General features: G+C 36.5%; 3 protein-coding genes across 5 annotated transcripts; 1 reads left to right on the top strand and 2 right to left on the bottom strand.

Moving 5' to 3' along the window:
* The first annotated feature begins 3,284 nt into the window (after positions 1-3,284).
* LOC122276841 (COP1-interacting protein 7-like) lies at positions 3,285-12,910 on the top strand. Of its 3 annotated transcripts, XM_043086742.1 has the most exons (14): positions 3,287-3,600; positions 3,702-3,800; positions 4,214-4,393; positions 4,639-4,759; positions 4,843-4,882; positions 5,272-5,324; positions 5,407-5,462; positions 6,063-6,215; positions 6,308-6,516; positions 7,242-8,857; positions 9,243-10,241; positions 11,194-11,557; positions 12,455-12,520; positions 12,634-12,910. In XM_043086742.1, exons 2-14 carry the CDS (start codon positions 3,742-3,744, stop codon positions 12,699-12,701), a joined length of 3,984 nt encoding a protein of 1,327 aa, XP_042942676.1. In that variant the 5' UTR covers positions 3,287-3,600; positions 3,702-3,741; the 3' UTR covers positions 12,702-12,910. The 3 variants fall into 3 exon arrangements, with proteins under 3 accessions (XP_042942682.1, XP_042942676.1, XP_042942673.1); XM_043086739.1 differs by having other exon boundaries at positions 3,287-3,800; XM_043086748.1 differs by lacking the exons at positions 12,455-12,520; positions 12,634-12,910 and having other exon boundaries at positions 3,285-3,800; positions 11,189-11,356.
* A 361-nt stretch (positions 12,911-13,271) lies between these two features.
* Positions 13,272-16,178, bottom strand: LOC122276855 (putative protein phosphatase 2C-like protein 44). The gene is made up of 5 exons (XM_043086753.1): positions 16,010-16,178; positions 15,487-15,774; positions 14,998-15,256; positions 14,071-14,204; positions 13,272-13,609 (listed from the first exon to the last, which is right to left on the bottom strand). The coding sequence occupies exons 1-5, from the start codon at positions 16,040-16,042 to the stop codon at positions 13,472-13,474; spliced, it is 852 nt and encodes a 283-aa protein (XP_042942687.1). The 5' UTR covers positions 16,043-16,178; the 3' UTR covers positions 13,272-13,471.
* Positions 16,179-21,902: 5,724 nt separating this feature from the next.
* Positions 21,903-22,625, bottom strand: LOC122300311. The gene has a single exon (XM_043110859.1). The coding sequence runs from the start codon at positions 22,623-22,625 to the stop codon at positions 21,903-21,905; it is 723 nt and encodes a 240-aa protein (XP_042966793.1).
* Between the last annotated feature and the right edge of the window lie 1,675 nt (positions 22,626-24,300).

The raw sequence follows: 24,300 nt of genomic DNA, 5'->3' as shown, positions 1-24,300 counted from the left end.
TATGATTTCTGCTTCTTGTCCTCTCAGTTCAAAATGAAGTTCATGATATGCATATGCATGAGTAAAAAATTCGTGATACACATATGCATGAGTAAAAAACAACCAAACACAAAGAGGATTGAATTCGAAATTGAAATTCAACAAACAAAAATAATAACTTTCAAAAAATGAAACTCAAACCCAATGTTTGGAGCCCTAGATTAAACACGGCATGACACGGGCTCCTCTGCTACCGAACCAGAGCTTCCATGCAAGGCCAACCACCACACAACAAACACAAAGCAAATGGCTCAATCATATACATCATATGCATATACGCAACAGGAAAACAAATTACCAAACAGTTAATAAAAACCATACTGAATAAAAACTCAACAGGGAAAAAGCCACATATGCTTATATGCGTATGACGAAGGATGGATGATCAAACCACGGGTCAGAGATCCAACGCGAGAGACCATGCTTCACTGATGGAGGCGGTGGTGTCTCTGTTTTGCTTTGCTAGAGGCGAGGGTGTGGCGGTGAAAAGGAATAAGTGGAGAGAGAGAGAGAGAGAGAGAGAGAGAGAGAGAGAGAGAGAGAGAGAGAGAGAGAGAGAGAGAGTTTGTGAGAAATGAGTGTGAATGTCGGCGCTAAAGAAGAAGAAAAAAGATCATAAATGTAAAAAGACTAAAACATCTGTCGGTAAAATAGAAATAAAAACAAGCTATCTGTAATTTTAGAATAAAGTTAAGGGTAAAAATTGGAAATAAAAATATTAGACGAAAACACTGTAGCTTAAGTTATTGGCACTTATTAATATAAAGATATATATTTAAAATTTTATACTACACACTTTTATTTAATTAATATGTGATTTGTCATTTAAATTATTATATTTTTTATTATTCTATCTTAATGTTTAAATACGTATGTGTTTAAATAAAAAAATAAAAATGACAAATTACATATTAATTATTTAATTAAATAAAAATAAATAATATAAGACTTCTTTATAATATTTTTCATAAATATTATAGGCTTGGTGCTCTACATATATTAAAACTTTCATTAGTAAAAAAGGTTATATTATGTTTAAATTTATTAAGAAATATTTTTTGTAAACAGGACTATATTTATGTTGAATAATTAGGTTGATATAAAAAATAGTTAGGAAAAATAATTTTAAATAAAAATTAAATTATTAATTAATATGTGAAGTATATCTATAAAATATAAAAAAATATTATTATTAAAATATATAGTATTATATTATATTTTAACTTTAGAATAGATAGTCTAATTTGGATTAATATCTAATGAATTTAACTTTTACCAAAGCTTCAATTTTTAGTTAAATTGTAAACTTGATAATGAATAGAGGCTTGTTTGGCGATTGGGTGTATGTATGTAAGGTTTAGAAATATATTTCTGCACTCAAAGATGAATGAGAATGACCCTTTTAAACTAATATCCTTAGTAAGTTTTGAGTGGTTACAAATTTCCAATTATCTGATGTATGGTCGGTAAGAGTGTTGTTCTAACTACAATGATGGCCGGGCCTGGAGTTTCATTCTTCTTCTTCTTCTATTTATTTATTTATTTTAACTTTTCACGAACTTAAAAACCAACCTTCTTTCACTTTTAAAATTATCATTATTGGCTGAGGATTGCCATTATTAAATATTAATTTAGGGTGCACTATCTCCATTTTTTTCTTTTTTGAAATCTCACTATCTCCATATTAATTAACTTGATAAAAATTAAATAATGAAACGAATAAGAGTGAAAAAAAGCAAATACATGTTTTTTTTATTTAAAAAAAAAAGAATACGTAGAGTTGGGGAGAGCTGAATTTGCTACATACGCATGACAGTAGTAGCAGTTGGTGAAAATTATTACCAACAATTATAACATTGCCAGGCTTTTTCCTATCGAAGGCTCTGGAGAGAAAGAGATAGATTATATATATTAATATATAATGCCCATGACCATAAGAGAACTGCTTCAAGAATTCAATTATTATTTCTATGAATTTTCTTTTAATTTGACCCTGTTTGGTTGTGGTTGTTGAGAAAACTACAGGTAATATATATTTTTTTTCAATCCAAATATTCAATATGAAATAAATGAAAAATTATTTACGAATTTGAGTTAGGTATCAGACAATTGTACTCAGTCCGAGAAAAGGGAAAAGAGGACAAGTTTATTGGACTAAATTAATATTACTTGTAACAAAAATAGAATAATTCTATTGGATGTTGTAGTAGGTAAGTAGTAACACGCATCATTTCATCCAAAAGTGCCAGACACACAAGTAAAGTCATATAGAGGGAGGCGAGAAGGGTATGCTAGTCATTGTGCTTGCCCGTAATAAACGAGTGAGAACATCAATTTATTATAAAGAACAGGAATCTCCGTTACTTGTGTTTCCAATCCCAATTTGGACCACCATCTTTCTTTCAATTTACCGCACCGCCTTTATTTTTATTATTATTTTATTTTATTTTTATTAAATTAATTAAATTGTTCTATTTATCATCTATATACTATATATTTATTATAAAAAATATGATATATAGTGTGTGAAGATGATAAATAAAATTATTCTTATATTATGTTGGCGAATTTATAATCTCTTTATGCTTTTTTAGGGATGATTTTTTAGGGTAAAAGTTGTATGTTTTCTTTTTAATCAAGAGATATATATGATATTTTAGTTTAAAAAGGTCAATAATTTAGTAATGATATCAATAATTTAATTTAAAAAGATCATTCTCATTCATCTTTGACTGAAAAAGAATATAATTATATATCTAAACCATACATGCATTATACATATATCCAGTCGCCAAACTAGCCTTGTAATAATAAAGAAAGAGTTTTGTTACATACAAGTACAGTCGCGCACTAATCTGTATATCAATATTAATTTATTCATACTTAAAATTTAAATTAACATTATTTTCAATAAAATTTATTTTTTAATCAATCACATCATATTAATATACAATTTAGTACACAATTATACTTAAAATTATATTTTTCATAAAGAAAACCCTCAATTGCATCGAAAGTGGCATTTCAGTGATTTCCTAAGAAAAAAACACGGGAGTCCGGGACGTCCTTGTCCGACACACTCCAGATTGGTATTTTTGTCCTTACGCTACGCTACAGCGTTTCCCGTGCCGTTCGTCACCTCCACTATCAATTTACCAGAAAGTCCTTACCTTTTTCACCTATTTTCATAGGCTAGTGCTATCTATATCCACTCCAGGCGAAATTCAACGACGCAAAGCAAAATACGATTTATTTATTTATTTTGATGTCAAATATATATAGTTTATTTTGCAGGAGTTTCTGGTTGGCATCCTATGTCGATGCCAAACTGTCTTGCAGATCCTTTTATTTCTTATTTGTTTATTTTAGTTCTCACTCTCACTAATTAGGAATCACACTCCCTCTGGTGGCCATTAAAAGCTCATCTTTCGGAGCTATGGTTTTCCTCATTTCTTGTTCTGCAGGAAACTTTTTCTCTGAGCTGTAAATTAAATAAAGAAAAGAAAGAAAGAAAGAAAAGAAACGCCCTCCTTTCCAAGCAGAACCTATTCGCCGGTCGCAGTGAGTAATAAATCCGCTTTTTCACGGGTTTTACGGATTTTTTAACTTCTTTGTTCCAACCTTTTCAGTTTGCTCTTCTTCTGAGACCTGGACCTGTTCAGTTACAGCTTCTCTCACCGTTTCTCCTCTGTCTTCTAAAAAATGAAGTCTTCGACTCGGCTTGACTTGGCTGTGTTTCAGCTAACGCCCACTCGAACCAGGTTTTTTTTTTCTTCTCCTATTTTTTTTTGTTTTGTTCGTTTTCTCTTCTTCTTGATGAATAGCAAGGTAATAATCTTGAATCAATAGCGTATACTGCTTATCAGGGTTCCTTTCAGTTTGTTTTACTATTTCGAAATAAGTTTTAGTTAAAACAAACGGCTGAGTTTTTGGTTACATTTTTATCTCTTCATGAGAAATTTACTTGTTTCTCAAGCGGTCTGAATCACCGTGCTTTATGTAGTTGGAAGTTGAAATCTTGCGGCAATTCTTTGTAGCGTATTCTATAAAAATGTAAAAGCTTTCTTCCCGAGACTTGACTGTGATTTTGGTAGAGCTTTAGGGAAACTATTTGAAATTTTCCTTGGCTACTTTGAGATTAAACTATAGTAACCTAATTTTGGATTTTTCTTAGGTATGATTTGGTTATATCTGCAAATGGGAAGGAAGAAAAAATAGCTTCAGGTTTGTTGAATCCATTCCTTGCACACTTGAAGGCTGCACAAGAGCAGATGGCAAAGGGAGGTTATTCGATTGTTCTAGAGCCGGAGTCTGGAAGCGACGACACATGGTTTACAAAGGACACGATCGAAAGGTGTTGTGTGACTTTTCTATTTTACTTGCAAAAATTGTTATTGACCTTTTCCCCCTCTCACGAGAAAGGGGAAGTGTTTCCTTATAGCTACCCGAACCATGTCTTGTTGGTTACACATGTAGTCATACTGATGTCGTGCCTTGTGACCATTGATGTTGCTATACACATCGAACTTGTAATTTGCTACATTTAACACTTTTTACCCGTAAATTGCATGTTTGACTAAAATGTGATGCTTTCTATAGGTTTGTTCGTTTTGTAAGCACTCCAGAGGTCTTAGAAAGGGTCTACACTCTCGAGTCAGAGATCTTGCAAATTGACGAGGCAATTGTGATTCAAGGCAACAATGATATGGGGCTGACTACTGTAAGTAAATTTTATCAGCTCTCTATTATTTCAAGGTCAAATTGAGAAGGAGAGGTCAATTTCAGTTTTTTTCCGTGTTGCAGGTAGAAGATTATCAAGCTAAACCTGGAGAAGTCAACGAAGGTGCATTTTTGCACTAATTTCTTGTTGTGTTTGGCTTCATAGTGTGTCTTCTTCTTCTTCTTCTTCTGCCTCTTTCTTATTTTTTTTTTTTTTTTGGTTTTTGTTTTTGCGTTGGGTGCAGGGAGAGTATGGGGGCATACGAGATTTCTTAACTAGCATACTCTCCCTGCCCCCCCCCCCCCCCCAAAACAAAAAAAAAAAGAAAAAAAAAACCCTAAAAAAAGTTGTATCTATTGTCATACTATGAAATTTGGCTTCTGTCAAGCACCAGCTTTGGTTTGTCTCTGTAGGTTTATTTTTCCAGTTGTCTTATAATAGACGAGACCTCATTTGCGAAATTTAATGGGTTTTGTATTTTTTTGTCAACATTTCCTCAAATTTTTTGACAGGTAGCAGGCCTGTGCTTGATTCTAATGAGGAGAAAGCAATTGTCCTTTACAAAGTTAGTCCTCACTGATTACTCATACAATACAATCGACATTTTAGCCTATTAGTTTAAGTGGGTTTTTTTTGGTCTATGGCAGCCTGCAGCAAATCCAACTGAAGTGAATGTATCCACCACACAGGAGGGGAATTCAAAGTATCTTTTCCTGCTTTTATGTTTTAAACATTCCTGCCATGAGAATAAAATTATCAGAAAACTAAACTGCTTATTCAGAGTTGTTGTGTGTGACGGATGATATATGGTTTTCACTATTCACAGAAAACTATCAGATTTGTTGTGATTACATTTTACATTATTTAGCCTCTTGCAAGTTTCTGCTTTTGGTGAGTAAGTTATGGATGTCATAAATATGTCCAAGTGCAATCCTATATACGCTTATAAGCTGTACAAAAAGTTTATTGCATCCTTTATCAATGACATTCCGTTTTTAGAATGTATGTCGTTTATTTTCACACCAATTTCTAACAGGCAGATTAGTTGCTTAGAAAATTCTGCCCAAGTATGCATGGGCTTCTATTCTTCCACTACTGAGAAAATGTTTGTTTTGAGGGGGGCCACATTTTGGTTGAGAATAATGCTGCATAACTTGTCTCCAGAAAAAGGATAAAAGAAAAAAAAGGAAGTAATGAGTGGAAACTCCTCGTGTCATGCCTAACTTTGAGATTGCTATGATCTTAATGTCTTTTTGTCACATTTTTATGACCAATAATCTCATGTTTGTTGGGTTTGTATTAGGGTTCAACTTTTGAAAGTTCTGGAGACACGCAAAACTGTGCTGCAGAAAGAGCAAGGCATGGCCTTTGCACGTGCTGTAGCTGCCGGTTTTGACATTGATCACATGCCACCATTGGTCTCATTTGCTGAATGCTTTGGAGCCTTGCGTTTAATGTAAGCAGCTTGTCTTTGAGTGACCATCTTTATCATTTTGTGGTGGAGATTTCATATTTTTTCAGCAAATCAACCACTTATGAATGTAACAGGGATGCATGTATAAAGTTTATGGAGTTATGGAGAAGAAAGCATGAAACTGGTCAGTGGCTTGAAATCGAAGCAGCTGAAGCAATGTGTAGCCGATCAGACTTCTCTGCCATGAATGCATCAGGCATTATGCTAGCAAATGTGGACAACAAGCCCAAAGACTATGAGTTGGCTTTAGAAAATAACGGGAAAGCTAGTGCCGTAAGTGCAGGTATATTCTCATAGCTACCCTTTAAATACATAATTATGATGCTATCATTAGTAATATGTCGGGGGCCCCATTTTTCTTTTTCTTGAAATGTTTGCGTAACCTGCTAATTTCCATTTCTGAAAATAGAGAAAGGTTTCAGTGGTATTTCATTGGATGGATGAATGTGTTTGCATGATGAAGTTTGACTTGCAAATACAGAAGGGACCGCTCAATCATTTATTTCATAACTATTACTTATGGTCTAATCATATTTCATTGTTTGGAAAAGAGAGTTTCAAGTGACATGCACAGGTTAGAATAATGGCCCCAAAACTTTATGTAGGACTTTTCAAAGTAAACAGTGTTTGTCTAACTAACTAATTAAATTAAACAGCGAACCCTTATTTTGGCTACGTTCTGGGCTTATAGCTTCAGAGCTTTCTGTATCAAAAAAAAAAAAAAAAATGATTCAAGGGGCAATTTCTATTTTCTGGCAGCATCCCAGAAAATCTTGAAAAGGGTAAAAAATAAGTAAGTCTGGCTCTGGTATTGGTGTCAAAACCATGAGGTGTCCACATAGTACCTCAAGACAATTGGACTATGTACAATTGTTAGGGCCTTAAAGGTGCTTACTGATTGCATGGATTCTTTTCAATATTATTCCTCAACTAACCCTAAATGTGGTGTTTTATGTATGAATATGTTTATAATTTTCAGTTAGAAAACTTTTCTCCTTGTTTTCCCAGATGACAAGCCTCCTGTGGATCACAAAACACCATCAGGGCATCAAGAATACTTTCAGGGGCAGTTTCCTCCTCATATGTTCCCTCCCTGGCCTGTTCATTCTCCTCCTGGTGCTCCCCCACTCTATCAAGCGTATCCCATGCAAGGCATGCCATATTATCAGAATTATCCAGGAAATGGCCCCTTTTTTCAGCCACCGTATCCATCAGTGTCGGACCCTAGACTTAATACTGATCCAAGAATGGGACACAGGAGGCATTCTATGGATAGTAGGAATAGCAATGCTGAAATAGAAACTTGGGAGACGGATGCTTTAAAAACAGCATCACAAGATGAAGTAGAGTTGGACAAGGAAGCTTTACAAACTCGAGATTCACGGAAGAAGGCTAGCCGATCAGGTAAAAAACAATCAGGCATGGTTGTCATCCGGAACATTAATTACATCACTTCAAAGAGGCAGAACTCCTCTGGTAGTGAATCACAATCAGCTTCTGACTCTGAAACTGATGAAGGTGGAGATTTACAGGCTAGTACTCTGGAGACGAGGCATATGGACTCCCAGAGATCTTCCAAGAGAAAAGGAAGCCATGCAAAATCCATGGATAAATGGAATTCATCTGACAAAGAAGAAATGACCCATGGTAAGGACATAGATGGTGGACATTGGCAAGCATTTCAAAATTATTTACTGAGAGATGCTGATGAGGACAAACGTGCAGTTGACCAAGGCATGCTTGCGATGGAAAAGGAGGTTCAAATGAAAAGGAGACAAAATACTGTAGGTGATGATCCTTTAGTTTTTAGTGGGCAAGAAAAGGGTGAAACACAAGAAGATAATGTGATGGACATGCATAAATTTAGTGGAAACATGACCTACAAGTCCAAGGCATCAAATGATGAATTGTTGAGCGCTAGAAGAGACGGTCGATCTGGTGATGGTAGAAGGCATATGGATATACAGTCTGCAGAAATAGATGGAAGACGAGGTGGATATAGGAGGGGTGGCAGTGATGATTTTATGGTACACAGGCAAGGAGGCCAGTCTGGCTATACAAATTTGCCCTCGGATGTACTTGTAAATGGATTTGATCGTGTAGCCAATAACTTGGACAGAAGATCATCACATGATATGGATGATGATTCTTACATTGTTGCACTAAGGGAAAATTCACTAGATCAAGTTGGAAACAATGTCAGAAATGCTATTGACATGGATTCTGAATTCCCATTGGCATCTCAGTTGTCAGAGAACTCATCTAATAGAGTTGGGAGCCAAGTCAATCATGAGCCAGATGAATTGAGTTTGATGCCTGAACGTGGAATAGAAAAGGAGTCAACTGGTTATGACCTTGCTTTAGATTATGAAATGCAGATTCGTGTTCAAGATGGTGCTTCTCTAGATAAAAAAAATATGGAGGTGGATGTCAAGCAAGGGTCTAAAAGGTTAAGCAATGACCGTAAGTCAAGACTTGTGCCAGATAATTTAGATAAAAAGAAGACTGTGGGACCAATAAGGAAAGGAAAACCTTCAAAGTCAAGTCCTTTGGAAGAAGCACGAGCACGTGCAGAGAGGCTAAGAACCTTCAAAGCTGATCTTCAGAAAATGAAGAAAGAGAAGGTTTGTTTTTCATTCTACTTTTGGGTAAAATTTTGCGGGAAAGTGGCAACCGGGAGCCGGGGCGAGCAAGGGGGGGGGGGGGGGGGTTGCTTATCTTATCTTCAAGTAAAAAAGTAGCATTATTAGTGGCCAGTGATCTAGGCTACAACCTATCCATTCAGTTTTGTGTACTGGTTTTATGAGTAAACCTTTTGTTAATAGAAGACTATGCAAAGCCTGAGTACACCGGATGCATACAAGAGAACACATAGTTACACCTCATGATTCAGTTTTGTATACTTGTTCATTAGCTATGTTATATTTTCATTCTGGTGAAGACTTTTTCCAGCTCACCTCGCTTGCTTATTGAACATATGTTTTGTTTTTTCATTGTCTGTTTTCTCAGGAAGATGAAGAGTTAAAACGATTGGAAGCTTTAAAGATAGAGAGACAAAAGAGAATTGCTGCAAGAGGGAGTTCCATCCCAGCTAAGTCACCACTTACGTCACAAGCAGCCAGGAAACAATTGCCAACAAAACTTTCCCCAAGCTCTCAAAAAGGATCAAAGTTTAGTGACTCAGAACCAGGATCATCGTCGCCTCTAAAAAAGTCCTCCATCAGAACTGCCCTCGTAGCCAGTGATTCTCAGGAAGCCTCTAAACCCAGCAGATTGAGTAGTGGAAGTCACTCGGTTGGAAACAGGTTAAGCCACACTGTGTCTCCTCTGCCTGAACCAAAGAAAGAGAACAGCAGTGTTATAGCTGATTCTAAGGCATCCATGTCACGGATTAGAAGATTATCTGAACCTAAAATGGGTAGCAGCCATCATGGTACTTCAGTGAAGTCACAAAGTGCTGAATCAGTATCAAAGGCAACTTCAGTGAAGTCACGAAGTGCTGAATCAGTATCAAAGGCAAAGATATCCGTTGCGCCTGAGAGTAAGAAAATATCTGCAATTATGAACCATGATAGGAGCAAAGCTGCAACCCTTCCAGAACTGAAAATTAGGACATCCAAAGGACCTGATGTTGCCCAGAGCAAATCAGGAGCTAAAGATACGGCACAGAAGGTTAATGGAAATAAGTCTTCTACAACTTCTGAAGGTGCTGAAGTGAAAAGGAATCATGAAAATAATTTTCATCATAGTGACGGAGATGACAACCCAGTAATTGAAAAGACCGTTCTGATGCTAGAATGTGAGAAGCCGTCTGTTCCAACTGCACATGCAAAGGAAGGAAATTTGGGGGCACAAAATGGACAGTATGATAACTTTAAGATAGGGAAGAAAGTTGAGTTGGTGTCTGATTATGCTGTTATACTTGCTCCAGCTTCATCACGTAAGATGGATAAAATTGATGGAGAATCTTTGGAACACCAATCCCAAGAGCAACACACTTCTTTTGAGGTAGGATTGGTCAAATGAAAGGGCTTTGATCATGGGTAACTGTCTTTGGTTTTTTTCTCATAGATATATATATTTTTATGGGTTTAAGTGGTGAAGGCCTTAGTCTTGGGGTCTCACTCCCTTCAAGGTCCAAGGTTCAACACCTCATGGGTGCAAACAATCTTTTGGGGCCACACTCCTGGGTGAAAAGCCAGTGATTTAACCAGTTCCGTATAGGGAAAATTCCGAGGGTGCGGTGCACGGGACCGGGGTTTATTCTGCATGGGTGGGTCAAAAGGGCCCTGCCTTGGAAAGGTTCCCCAAAATAAAAAAGTATATATATATTTTGTTGCCTTAGAACTTTGATGAATATAACATGCATCAAGATTCTTTAAGAAGTAAGCTTAAATTATATTCTCTTGATTGTTGCACTCCTTGCTAGAGGATATAACTAGTTACGATGTGTGATTCACCAACTCAGTGCTGGTTCATCATATCTTGATATTATTGCTGTACTTTCTACAATGTAATATTTCCAAATAATAGAAGTAACAAGTAGTTTCAGGTAATTTCTTACACCAGCAATCCTCGATGTTGTTACCTTGCCAGTTAAATGGTTTATTGTATTTATATGATATGTATCTTTATGTATGTTAAGAAAAGTGGTTAGCTACTTCTAGCAGAGCTTGGTGAAAATTTTGTTCTATCATCTATGGTTACACTTGATAAGCACGTTGCCTTATTGTTGATTAATTGTCCTAGTTGTAATAATGGCAGTCTCGGTCCCATGCTCTCTATTATATTTTTGAAGTTATTTGTATTTTCTTTCTTTCACTTCAACACGAATAATAATTAAAATATCTCTGATTTGGGATACATTTTAATTATTTAATTTCTTTGGCAAAGGTAAGAGTTTTTCACAGTAGTCTGATTTTCTCTCTTTTGCTTCTTTTTTAACATCATCTGAGGTTAGGTCACGACAAAAAATGCAGACAAAGAACCTCCACAGTTTTTAAGCACCAGTATTGCTGAAAAACCATATCTAGCCCCCTATGCTCAGGTTTCTTCTTTGGAAGATCGATGTACTGGGAATTCTGAGTATGGCAGAACTCCACCAAGCTTGGAGATTGTGACAACAGGCACAGAGTCTGTTACAGCACTTATATCTGAGTCTAGAAACTTGAGACTGGAAAAGATTCCAGAATCATTGGAGAAACCTCAAGTAAAGGACTCACCTAAAGGGCTTAGACGGCTGTTGAAGTTTGGAAGAAAGAATCATAGCCCAGCATCATCTGAGGCAGATGATGCTGGGACAAACTCTGTTTCTACTAGTGAAGGTAATGCCAGTACACCTTCTTACACTCTGTTGAGCAATTTAGAAATGCATGATTGACGTACATTTGAAGTCTACTGACTATGGCTAACAGATTATGCTCACACGTAAGTTTCAAAAACAGTGACATTAGAATCCCATTTGTGCCAATGATTATATAATGAAAAGAATTATACCATTCAACAATGGTAAGGTTTTTGTTTGTGCTTGTATGTGTGATGTTCTAAAGATTTGTATGACTGTATGAGAGTGAGAAATCGAGTCTTGGCTTTTTTTATCACACCACCACAAAGAAGTGTTAAGATTTTATTTTACTTCACTACTTTTTAGATATAAAAACCCTGTTAAAATTTTTTGTCTATGTTGATTGTGTTGAATTTATGAAACTCTCTTCCATGATCTATGTTCTGAAACATTAAATGTTCTATATTCCTACATTGACTACATTTCCATTTTTTTATAAGAAAATTTTAATTTTCAATCAGAAGTGCTTGTTTTGTTAGAGGTTAGTGCATATATTTTCATTCATTTTTCACTTGATTATAAGCAGTCTGACCTTCCCTATTTCCCTTTCAAGTAATTCAGATTCTTTTACTATATTTTTACAACTAAAGACTTCCTTCTGTTAAAAAAACAAAAAACAAAAACAAAAACAAAGACTTCCTTCACAGTTGCAAAAGATGCACTCCAAGTACACAGGAAATATACAAAGAAATCAGATTGTTTTAAGTATACAATCTGAACATCCAAATGTAGCCTTAAGTATACGAAGTTTTCTTATTCAAATGCTTGAAGATCAAATTTTTCGGTGATGTAAGTTCTCAAATGGGAGCTTAATAATAAGATATTGTCTTGCTGCACGAGTGGTAACCACCATTTTTATTTTTGTTGATGTCATTAGTACATACATTGAAGAATTTGATCTCTCAAGACGAAACGCCCACAGCTGGGTCTACTCCTCAAAAGGGTAAGTGCTGTTTATGATGCAATGTACTTGCCAAACTCCACTTCTTGCTTTAATTCTGGCTCTTCCCCTGCCGGCTGGATGTGATATTGAGGATTTAATTTGTCTGCCTGCAGCTTCTCGCTCGTTCTCCTTGTTATCACCCTTCCGGGGCAAGACTAGCGAAAAGAAACTTGCATCATGAGAAGTGGATGATGTATCTGAAGGTGAGGAACCAGTTTGTAAATGTATATTTTGCGCTATCTGGATTGTGAATTTTTACAAAAATAATTGTTGTAATGTGAAAAAAAAAAAAAAAAAAAACATAATTATTAGTCACATTATTGTCAAAAGGTTATTGTATATCACATTCATGTTTTAAATGTTTGAATGGTGAATTATTCTGGAGCTCCACATGTGAAATTATTAAATCAACATTAGCTGTAAGCTCTACATAAATTTGATTGGAACATGTGGATCAAATCGGGGCGTGTAGAATGGCTTGACTAAGCTAAAATCATTAAAAATGATTGCGTATCCATCCGAGTTTTTATTTCTGTTTGGTTGACGAGAAAGAGTAGAACTGTAATGTGCTTATGTTCTACTATATTTACCTCAGATCGATATTACATCACAGACAGACGATATTGTAAAATAAGAAATACTTTACTCACAATGTGAATATACAAAAGTAATCTCACAAAGTGAAATACATCATATTGTAAAATTACTTTTATTGTAAAATAAATCTAATAAATTACATGAAAATATGTCAGCTTGTAAATTAGTTTTTATGTAATTTCTTTGTGCCTATAGCACTTCTCAAAATAAAATAGACTCCACTTGTAAATATCAGTACCATTCATTTATACTAGAAAACAAAAACTCATTGGGCATCTAGCAACCAAGTTGCAGTAAAAAAATTTCCCCGGAAAAACGTTGTAATAATCTCTGCAATTAGGAAAATGGTAGCTATTAGTCAAAGCGAATGATTAAGCAAGAAACATTGCTTTTGCTCATTCTGGTTAAAGCCTCCTTTGCCAAGCACTCAGCTGCTTCTTGTGGGTCTTCCAAGTGCCTGATGAGATTCACGGCCTCCTGGTTCTTCATAACCTAAATAAACATGACAAGTGTTGTGTGTGCATTTGTCCAAGAAAATAATTAATATTTGCAAGTTTGTTTATTAACACACCCTACACACCACTGATATTATTAGTAAGGTAGCATAAAAAAAAAAAGAAAATAATGGTGTTTTGAACTTCTCTTTTTATTACTGTAATGGACCTAAAAAATTAATGGCGTTTTCAGTAGCAAAGCTCTTAATACGACCCAACAATAGGAGAGAAACCTTTTTTGTTGTGAAAAATGCATGCATGGAACTTGGAAGCATGAGTATCTGATGCCAATCAGCGCGAAACCAATTGGAAACCATGACAAATTGGACTTGTATTTGGGGTTTTTTTTTTTTTTTTTCTTTTTTGTTTTTTCCTTTTGAAATGGTGAAAATTGAAATAGATGTATACATATTGGAAAGAGAGTATCTAGTGCTAAATGGTGTGAAAAATGCATCGTACCTCCCATATGCCGGTGCTTGCCAAGACGACAAATTCAGTACTGGAATCAATTCTTTCAGAACCAACGACAAGCTCAGAGCCTTTGGTTTGTTTACTGCCTGCAGATTTGCCCAAACTGTATCCAAATATGCGTACTTTATGGGCAAGAAATATGGCAGTGTTAGTTATATGGTACAGAATGAAGTATGAGGGGACACCCAATCACCCAAGTACTTGTATAATTTGTTAGCTGTTTCTCTTTCAAAGTATTCAAACTCCGAAGAGTAGCTATCATTTCGGTTCTGTTCCACTGTCTGACTCCCACCGGCCCACCAGGATTGTTTAGACTCCATAAGGTGGACTTGTTAAAAATCTTACACAAAATGTCTGTGGGGGTAAATTTTCACCTATTTTTTCAGCTTGAAAGTATTTGAGGACATTCAAGGGATAAAATTTCTTAAAGATCTTGAGATGATAAAAATTAAAATGCCGATGAGGGTAAGGTTTGAACCATATAATTTGAAATTAATTATGGGGAGTTATGGAAATTCACAAGATAAAGATCCTTAAAAGGATCTTGATCCTGATCAAAGAATACTGTTTCTTAGAATAATGTGACGAAACTTATTTTTGTTAGAGGAAAAAAAACCAGAGAATAAAAGAAATTTGAAGCAGTTTGGCAAAACACGTGATTTGACCAATTTGTGTTAAAGCAGAGACAAGAAAATGATCTCTTTTTTCCCTGAAATATGCAAGCATACTTTTGGGGATAATCTGGTGTCATCATGCACTGCACCACCCCAGCATTCTGATTTCAGGGAAATTGATCCAACACAGTTAGGGCCTCAGAAACACCATTTTTGTTTTAAAAAACTCTGTTGTGCCAATAACAAATTGAATGTATTCGGTTTTAGAGGAACACAGATAAAGTAGGGAAGTGCTCCAAACCTGAAATGAGTCTGCGAGGCCAATGTCTTTTGGATGATCGGTGGGCGGTGCTGTTGATCTGATGAGCCACACCATCTCTGCAGACAACAGCTCGATAGTCTCCCATGTAAGCTGTCACCAGCTTTTCTGCATTGGTTACCAACATTGATACCGACCCCACTCTCAATGTCTCCTCTTCTTTCTGCCTCTCTCTTACCTTTGCTCTTGCACTAAGGAGCGCCTTTCTCATTGTCTCTTTGCTCTTTCTTCTTATCTGAGACTGCTATCCGCAACATGTAAATTATAAAGATACAAGTTAGAACACAGAAAAAGGGAACACCTACAATTTGTCTTTTAAAATCTCTGATATACAAGCCAATCGGCCAAATGTAACTTTTCCTGAAGGAATTGCCTTTTTTAAAAACACCCACTATTTACAAAATCTTGTCATACTCCTCGACTGTGGACATTCATTTTCATTCAATTTAAGAGTAATGTCGAATCTATTACCCCTTTGAGGTTCCTGTTAAACAAATGGGATTGCATGTACTTGGTAACTCCATCTCCAACTTGAGCATCGAAAACTCCGAAAAACCACAGCTCAAGCTCCTCGATTTGCTCTCTCTGTACAACGACTGAGTCGGACTCGGACTCCTCTGAACCAGTTCTGTATGATTGATCCTCGACGACATAATACCCGTGTGATACTGGTATCATCCATGAAGGTTTCCTTGTAGTCTGAGGCTCTCTTTTGGTGCTCCCGCCATCTCCTATCAGAAAGCGTTTCAGCCTGAATGCCTAGACCATTCAGTAAACAAGTTAGTCACGCTAAAAAGAAGAGCTTTTACATTCATTTTTGTCACATTTGCATACGAATGTTTCTTATAACCCGAGAAAATATCAAACAGAACTCAAAATCCCAGTAATCAAAATTATCCGATTGGGCAAGAACTCCAAGATGAAAGGCTAATGAAACAATATAAGTTATTGAAAGAAAGAGGCAAAAAACACCCAGAAAATTATGGGGGCTTACCTTGAGCTTGAGATGAAGATCCTGTAGTCCCATGTCTGTCTCTGAAATTTGATAAGGAAAGCCTTTTTGAATATAGAAAAAGATAAACACACAATGCTACAACATCTAGAAGATAATCACGAGAAACGGAAACTTTTCAAAAGAGAGAGGAATGGGGAGACCGAGAAACTTACTTGGCACCGTTAAGCAAGGTTCAAAGTCAAATAAGTACTAAAAACCAGACTTTCTCCTGCACTTGCCAATTGCCATTTTTTGGGTCAACGCATTAAAAGTAAAAAATTAATTTACTTTTAATTGTTTGTTACAAAGAAAATTAAACATGTAACGTTCAGTTTTCCTTTTTTTTATTTATTTTATTTTTTATGTCAATTAATTGTGGTTCTTATATAAGCAATTTTTAAATAACGCAGCATGATGTGATGGGATGAAAGTATACTCTTTTCTATATTTCTCGAGTGTCTAATAATTTTTAGCAACTGCCATGCATGTTTTAATTTTTAATTTTTTTAATTATGAACCATGTAAATGAGAGAAAACTGGCATGCAGTCTTGTTGGGCACGATGACTCTCTACTCACGCAATTCAAGGTCTTTCACCTGCTTGTCAAATTTGAACTAACAAAATAGCAACATAAAATATGAAAGAAAAAGAAAAATCAATTCTCAGAAGTTAGAACGATTTTAGAGGAATTCAATCACCCTTTTGATTTGATTTGACTTTTTTTATTAGTTCAAACAGTTTTAGGATTTGTTTTTGACGTATTAATGAATTGAGATAAAAGTTAAAAGTTGAATAAAATATTATTAAAATATTATTTTTTAAATATTATTATTATTTTAGAATTTGAAAAGGTTGAATTTGAAAAGGTTGAATTATTTATTATAATTTATGTAAAAATTTAAAAAAATTATAATGATGAAATGAGGTAAGATGAAATACTTTACTATTTAAATAGTGCCTAAAGAACTCGACTAATAAGTTTGCAGGGAAATAAATTAAAGAAAAAAGCTAGAGATCTTGTTTGAAGCTACCGCTTCTTCTTTTTTTATTTTTATTTTTACTTAGTGGTTAAGAAAATATTATTTAATAATATTGTGAATTTTTTTAAAAAAATATTTAAAAAATAATGTGAAAAAAAAGTTTCAAGTTTCACACACTTATTTTAAAAAAAGTTTACAAATCTGAAACTCACACAAAAAATTAATTTTTTAATAATAGATTACACTTTTTTTTTTAAATGACTCAACATAATTTATACATCGTAAGATTATATCTAGCATTATTCTGATGTGAAATATTAAGTTGTGAAATCACTGTATTTTTAAAAAATATTAGATTAACTGATTAAGAAGTGAAATGATAATGAAGGCGCATTCAAATACGGTTGGGGTGGACTTTGAATATTGGAGGTTATCAAGAGAGTTGGATTTATAACAAACTTGAAGGTCAATCACGAAGAAGAATTCGAATTAGTATTCAAATGTGTGTCACATCTGGAGAGACCTATCTTATGCATTGGCATATATTATCAGCTAACTAATTTTCTTCAAATTCGGAGACTTGTTTGTTTATTTGGGACTGACCACATCTTGTCGATAAGATCTGTTAAAGAGTATTGAAAGCCATTGTTGCGCGCAACATGAAATAGAAAGGGAAAAAAAATAAAAATAAAGAGAAAAGACAAATGATGATATTGGAAGAATGTGGTTGGGTTGGATTTCCTACTGTCATGGTTCTGTGCTCAAAATAATTAAAAAGGGTTGTTTTTTAGCTCAACCAGTTGTGGGGTTGGGTTTGCCAATGAAATAAATTGAACCAATAAAGTTTGGAGAGTAATAAATTGGGCTTTGGTGAGATAGGTGAACAACTTGATAAATATTGGTGGTTTATGGCTTCTAACCCCCGCCTGCCTGATGCATAAAGATTACTGTTACATATATAAAGGAATTATATAAAAATAATCTCATAAATTAATGTGTTTTTATCTAATTTATTAGATCTACTTTATAATAAAAGTAACTTTATAATCAGATAAACTACATCAAACCACGTCAGTTTGTAAAATTACTTTTGTGCAATCTCTTTATGAGTAGAGTATTTCTCATGCATAAATGGCTTTCCATGCTGCAAAATTACAAGCCACCAGTTGCAAAATCACGGAGCTGATCTTGCTCCATGACTTTTCATCATGAAACTGCCGATTAAGTGGATGAAACCATTGAAGGAGCTTAATGTTCATGAAGTGAAGTGAAATGGAATTATTTCTCATTTTGGTGGGGTCTCTCTCTCTGTGGGGAAAAAAACTCTTTGAAATTTGGGTAAACTGTTTGAGACGCTTTGTAGATCTTTAGTTGGAACTTAATAAACTTGGAAAGAGGAATATATGCGAATAGAAATAACTATAATTATTGTTATCATCTTTTGCATAATTATATCAGGAGAAATTTATGTAAAAAAATTATACAAGTTGGCTCCAGTGCAATTTTTTTTTTTCTAATGTTTTTTTTTTTTTTTTGAAAGGAACATGTATACTTCTCATTCACTGTAAATAATCATTACAAAATTTATCTTGTAAAACGAAAGAAAATACTTCTATTGGACTGTTTTCTATCCAAATCTTTTCTTCTGTATGTATCATGGCTAATTTAGCCAGTTCATGGGCAACTTTATTGCCTTCCCTATGTATATGTTGTACTCTCCACGTTTTCCTGTTTGTGAATATCACCCTTAAATCTTCTATCATCTGTCCATACCAGGTACTACATTCATCTTTGTTGTTTATCCCATCAATAACTACTGTTGCGTCACCTTCAAATACAACTCCAGAAATATTCAGTTCTGTACACAATTGAACTGCACGCCACAGAGCACACAACTCAGCTACTAAAGCATTACATACTTTCACTTTTTGCATGCACAATGACATTAGTACCTCACCCTCTTCATCCCGTATAACCACTCCTGCTCCCATCCTCATTTGTTTTGAATCATACGCTGCATCCCAATTCAGTTTTACCATCTCAGCCTCTGGTTTCCTCCATCTAATTTTAGATCGAATGACCACCGGCCTTGACAGTTTCACATTAATCTCCCTACTTGCCATCTGGTATTCCCACAGGTCCTCTAGTGCTTTCCTTACCACTCTATTTGGACTGATAAAGGAGTCATCAAACACCACTTTATTTCTCCTAAACCATAAGTTTCTCATTATTACAGCCACCCTTTCTAAATCCTCCTTTTTTAGCTTCTGTGCCAACAGTTTCCAGATCAAGAAAAAATCCCTACCGTTGCTACTCCACTTTTGTACCGAGCTTTGTGGCTCAGTCCACACATCAGATGCAGCTCTACAACCCCAGAGAGAGTGAGCTACAGATTCCTCTTCATTGAAACATATCGGACACCATGCATCTTAGAGAATTTTCCTCTTAACCAGATTGTCTTTTGTTGGGAGACAGTTGCTAACAGCTTTTCAAATAAAGTTTTTAACAGCAGCAGGAACTTTCAACTCCCATATCCCCTTCCACACTTCCCTTTCAGCCTTGCCATAAGATGTCTCCCCCTTTTTCCTCCTCTTCACACTCATATCCAAGTGATAAGCACTCCTCACCGAGAACAAGCCTGTTTTAGTAAAACCCCAGATCATTTTATCTTTTAACCCCAGTTTACTCACAGGTATTTTATAGATAACCTCAGCTTCCTCTTTCCCTAACACTTCTTCAATGAAATTTTCCTTCCATTCTTTTGTTTCCACATCAATAAATTCAGCTACCTGTGCCTGCTTATCTAATGTCTTCACAGGTTTGTTCACAGCCCTCCACATAGAAGATGACTTCACCCATTTACTATCCCATATCTTCACATCATCTCCATTGCCGATACGCCACACCAAACCTTCTTTAAGTAAATTTATTGCACTCCACAAGCTTCTCCACATCACTGATGGGCACCACCCTAGTTTTGCTGAGAGAAGATTATGATTCTTAAAGTATTTCTCTTTTAGAATTTTGCAGATAAAGAATTTGGGTTTACCAAAACCCTCCAGCATTGCTTAGTCAACATGGCAATATTAAAACTGTCAATATCCCTAAAGCCCATCCCTCCTACCTCTTTTGTTGCTCCCATTTTCTCCCACCCTTTCCACTGAATCTTATTTCCATTTTGTTTCTGCCCCCACCAGAACCTTGCCATAAGGGATGAGATTTCATTGCACAGCTTCTTTGGTAAACGAAAGACACTCATATGGTATGTGGGAATTGCCTGTATGACAGCTTTCAACAGAATCTCCTTACCCGCTTGAGATAGAAAGTGATTCTTCCAACTGTTTAATCTCTGCCACACCTTGTCTTTGATGCTCCTAAAAGCATTATACCTGGATCTCCCTACCACCGCAGGCAACCCCAAGTATTTCTCACAATTTCCACTCATTTTTGCACCCACAGCCTCCAGAATCTGCTTTCTTACTTGCTGATTTGTATTCCCACTGAACAAGATTGAGGTTTTCTGCTCATTAAGACACTGGCCTGAAGCTCTCTCATACACCTCTAAGAGCTTTCTTAAGCTTCTCCATTCCCCAACTGATGCCTTACAAAAAAGAATACAATCATCAGCAAACATAAGATGACTCACTCTTGTTCCTCCTCTAGCAACATTTACTCCCTTTAATACCCCTCTTTTTTTAGCCCAACTCATCAGACAACTCAACCCTTCAGCACATAAAAGAAACAAGTAGGGAAACATAGGATCCCCTTGCCTCAAACCCCTAGAAGGAGTAAAGATTTCACCAGGGATACCATTAACCAGAACTGAATATTTCACTGAAGAAACACAGCTCATAATTAACTTAATCCATTCTTCAGCAAAGCCCAACTTTCTCATTACCCCTTCCAAAAACCTCCATTCCACTCGGTCGTAAGCTTTTGACATGTCTAGTTTTAGAGCCATACTCCCAATCTTCCCTTTTTGTCTCCTTTTCATCGAATGAAGCAACTCATAGGCTACTAAAATGTTATCTGAAATTAATCTCCCCGGGATAAAAGTACTTTGCTGCTGTGAAATAACTTCTGTTAGCACAACCTTTAGTCTGTTTGCTAGAACTTTTGCCACTATCTTATACATGACATTACACAGACTAATAGGTCTGTATTCACTAACCAGCTCAGGATCTTTAACTTTAGAGACTAGAGCAATAAAAGTATAGTTCATCTGCTCCAGATCCCCTCCTCCCTTTAGAAAATTCAGAACTGCCTAGCACACTTCCTCCCCCACTATATGCCAATACTGCTGAAAAAAACAGGCCCCAAAACCATCGGGCCCTGGTGATTTAATGGGCCCATCTGAAAAATTGCTTTCTCCACTTCAGCCTTATTAAAATCTTTCAGTAGTGTATCATTCATTTCCGGGGTTACTTTTTGCTCCACTTTCTGCAAACAAACTTCCAGCTCTTCCACAGAAGGTACTCTTGAGGAAAGAACCTCTTCAAAATGCAGCTTGAAAGCTCTTGCAATCTCCCCTTGTTCCTTCATAACTCTGTTTTGTAAGTCCCTTACTTGACAAATTCTGTTCCTCTTTCTCCTCTGATTTGCACATGCATGAAAATATTTTGTATTGCGGTCTCCATGCATAAACCAGTTTTTCTTCGCCCTTTGCCTCCATTTTAATTCTTCCATCTCCAATAGCAAACCAACCTCACTCTTTAGTTTCTTAACTTCCTCACAGTTATGCCCCTCCTCCTCTTCTTGTATCTTTTTTAATATTTCTGTTTTTCTTTTTAACTCTTCTTCATTTTCACTCATCTTAGCCTTACTCCATCTCCTTAAACCTACTCCATAGTTCCTCAAAGACTCTTTTATTTTCCCCAACAGCCCACCACTTCTCCTAGTGTTTTCCCATTCCCTCAACACCACTTCCTCACACTCTTTATCTTTTGTCCAACCAGCTTCGAATCTGAAGGTTTACTGTACCTTTGCCTTCTCAACTGGATAGTTGATAACCCCACCACTAGAGGCTTGTGGTCTGAACTTCTTGCTGGTAAAGTTTCCACCCACACATGATTAAAAATCTCCCTCCAACTACTGTTCGCTACACATCTATCAAGCCTTTCTTTTGTAAAAGTATCATCTATATGCCTATTACTCCATGTGAATTTATCTCCCTTATACCCCAGATCACACAGATCATTTACTTCCAAAGCCTCTCTAAACCTGCACATCTGAGCTTCCCCCCTTTGTCTTCCTCCAAACTTTTCTGATTGGCTCACTAGTTCATTAAAATCACCAGCTACACACCATGGGGTTAGCACTGGTGGTTTTAAAGAACACAACAACTCCCACGACATATTTCTTTTTGCAGTCTCGGGATGGCCATAAAACCCTGTAAAGAGCCATCTTTGGTTGGTAACTTCATTCTCTACCCAAGCATTTATATGCCACCTCGAGTAGTTCTGAATTTCTACCACTAAATCTCCACTCCATAACATTGCAAGCCCTCCACTTCTACCCACAGGATCCACACCAAAACAGTTTTCAAGACCCACCCTCTTCCTAACTCCCTCCAGCTTACTAGTAACAAGTAAAGTTTCAATAAGAAACATAATTTTGGGCTTCTTTTCCTTTGCCATATAGCAAAGGTCCTGAACTGTTCGAGGGTTCCAAAGCCCTCGACAGTTCCAACTTATGAGAATCATTGGGTTAGGCGGAGGCTGTGGGCTGCTCAACAGCCTCCGCCTCAACAATTACTATATCCCCAACCCCTATCTCCACAGAATTTTTAAACTTCTTTATTCTCCCACTCCCTTCTATGATCTCCACCTCACTGCCTGCACTTCTTTTTTTAATGGCCTGTTTCAGCCCACTACCTTCCTCTATGTGTTTCTCTCTTGCCCTCTTCTTCCACTTCCCTCTAGAGGTTGTGCTATTTTTTTCACTTCTTAAAGAGACAGACTCATACCCTTCCTTCATCACCTCCTCTTCTCTTTCAACCCCAACCTTTTTAACCCCAATCTCCCCAATAACTTCAGAAACATCTCCACCCCCCGAATCCTCTTCTCCTCCCCCAATTATTGTCTTCAAAGATACCACCTCACAGCTCTCCCTGTTCCCTTTCCCCTCATCTCTGTTTACCCCTTCCTCAAATATCTTTTCACCCTCTTCCATTCCCCTCCCAAATCCACCATTCTCTCTACCTTTTGAATTGTCCACAAAGCCCCTTCGAAAATTCCCATTGGCTCTAAGCCACGGACCAAACTGGCTACCCCTCTCCCTCTCTTGACCTCGCCTACCTCCTACACCCTCAAACCCTTGCTCCCCATGCATGATACACCCACACCTAAAGCACATTTTAGGGAGTTTCTCATAAGTAAATGACACCCACATCCTCTGTTTTTCCACTGTTATAGTTCTACCCCGTGCAATCGGCTTCCACAGATCTATTTCTACTTTCACTCTCAAGAAGCTACCCCAACTCGCTTCCTCCTCTGGCGCATCCACTTCCAGTACCTTTCCTAGAGAACTACGAATCTGCATACCCACTTCTTTCGTCATACATGCAAACGGTAAATGGTGCATTTGCACCCAAAGAGCTTCACGGTCGAAGCTGAGATGGTTTGGTTGTGTCATTCCATCAAACAATTTCAATACAACAAACAGTTTTCAATCAACCAAGGGCACCCATCTAGCACCCTCCTCTTATCAGCCACGTTCGAAAAGGAGATGATAAAAATGTTTGGACTAATTTCAGTGAAGTTCGGAGGCTTACTAACCTTCCAGATCTTATTCATCGCTAATCGGACCACCTCCCTTCCCTTCACCCGAGTCGAGCACACCTTCCCGATTAAGCTGCAGTCACCCCGATGCTTTGTTCTCTCGGATCTGTTCAGGGCAACATCAATGGCTTCGTTTTCATCCTCGTTCAGTTTCAGCTTCTCCCAAATGCCTTCCAGATCTTCCATTCTCCACAGCTGCAGCACCCTCGCGAACAACCACTCAACCACCTCATTGGTGAAAAGTGAGACTAGAAACTTCTTCTCCTTTCGCGTCCTCAGGACGTTAGGGAGAGAGAAACTTTTTTTCTAATGTTTAAAAAATACACAAATTCACTAGTAGTAACTTTTTTCTAACATTTAAAAAAAAAATAAACTAGGGGCAAACTTGAGCGGGACAACTTGGGAGAGAACTTAGCATGTTCCAAAAAAATTTATAGGTTCAATGGAGTTTAATCAATTCAGTGGAAGCATTTGCATTGCATGGTAGTTCACAGCACTTGTTGAGGGAAGTTGATTAAAAAAGTTTACTAAA

This window comes from Carya illinoinensis, chromosome 1 (genome assembly GCF_018687715.1).
Source record: "Carya illinoinensis cultivar Pawnee chromosome 1, C.illinoinensisPawnee_v1, whole genome shotgun sequence".
NCBI classification, from domain to species: domain Eukaryota; kingdom Viridiplantae; phylum Streptophyta; class Magnoliopsida; order Fagales; family Juglandaceae; genus Carya; species Carya illinoinensis.
The sequence above is the reverse complement of the archived record's forward strand: the minus strand, read 5'-3'. Positions and strand labels throughout refer to the sequence as shown.

What these genes read in the sequence shown, in the direction of transcription:
- LOC122276841 (XM_043086742.1), top strand. Translation starts at nt 3,742, where the DNA reads ATGAAGTCTTCGACTCGGCTTGACTTGGCTGTGTTTCAGCTAACGCCC. An exon ending in ACAAAGGACACGATCGAAAG is followed by an intron (nt 4,394 to 4,638) that starts GTGTTGTGTGAC and finishes TGCTTTCTATAG; the next exon opens with GTTTGTTCGTTTTGTAAGCA. An exon ending in ACACAGGAGGGGAATTCAAA is followed by an intron (nt 5,463 to 6,062) that starts GTATCTTTTCCT and finishes GGTTTGTATTAG; the next exon opens with GGTTCAACTTTTGAAAGTTC.
- LOC122276855 (XM_043086753.1), bottom strand. Translation starts at nt 16,042, where the DNA reads ATGGGACTACAGGATCTTCATCTCAAGCTCAAG. An exon ending in ATCTTCATCTCAAGCTCAAG is followed by an intron (nt 15,775 to 16,009) that starts GTAAGCCCCCAT and finishes TGAATGGTCTAG; the next exon opens with GCATTCAGGCTGAAACGCTT. An exon ending in GCCTCGCAGACTCATTTCAG is followed by an intron (nt 14,205 to 14,997) that starts GTTTGGAGCACT and finishes TTGCCCATAAAG; the next exon opens with TACGCATATTTGGATACAGT.
- LOC122300311 (XM_043110859.1), bottom strand. Translation starts at nt 22,625, where the DNA reads ATGGCAAAGGAAAAGAAGCCCAAAATTATGTTTCTTATTGAAACTTTA.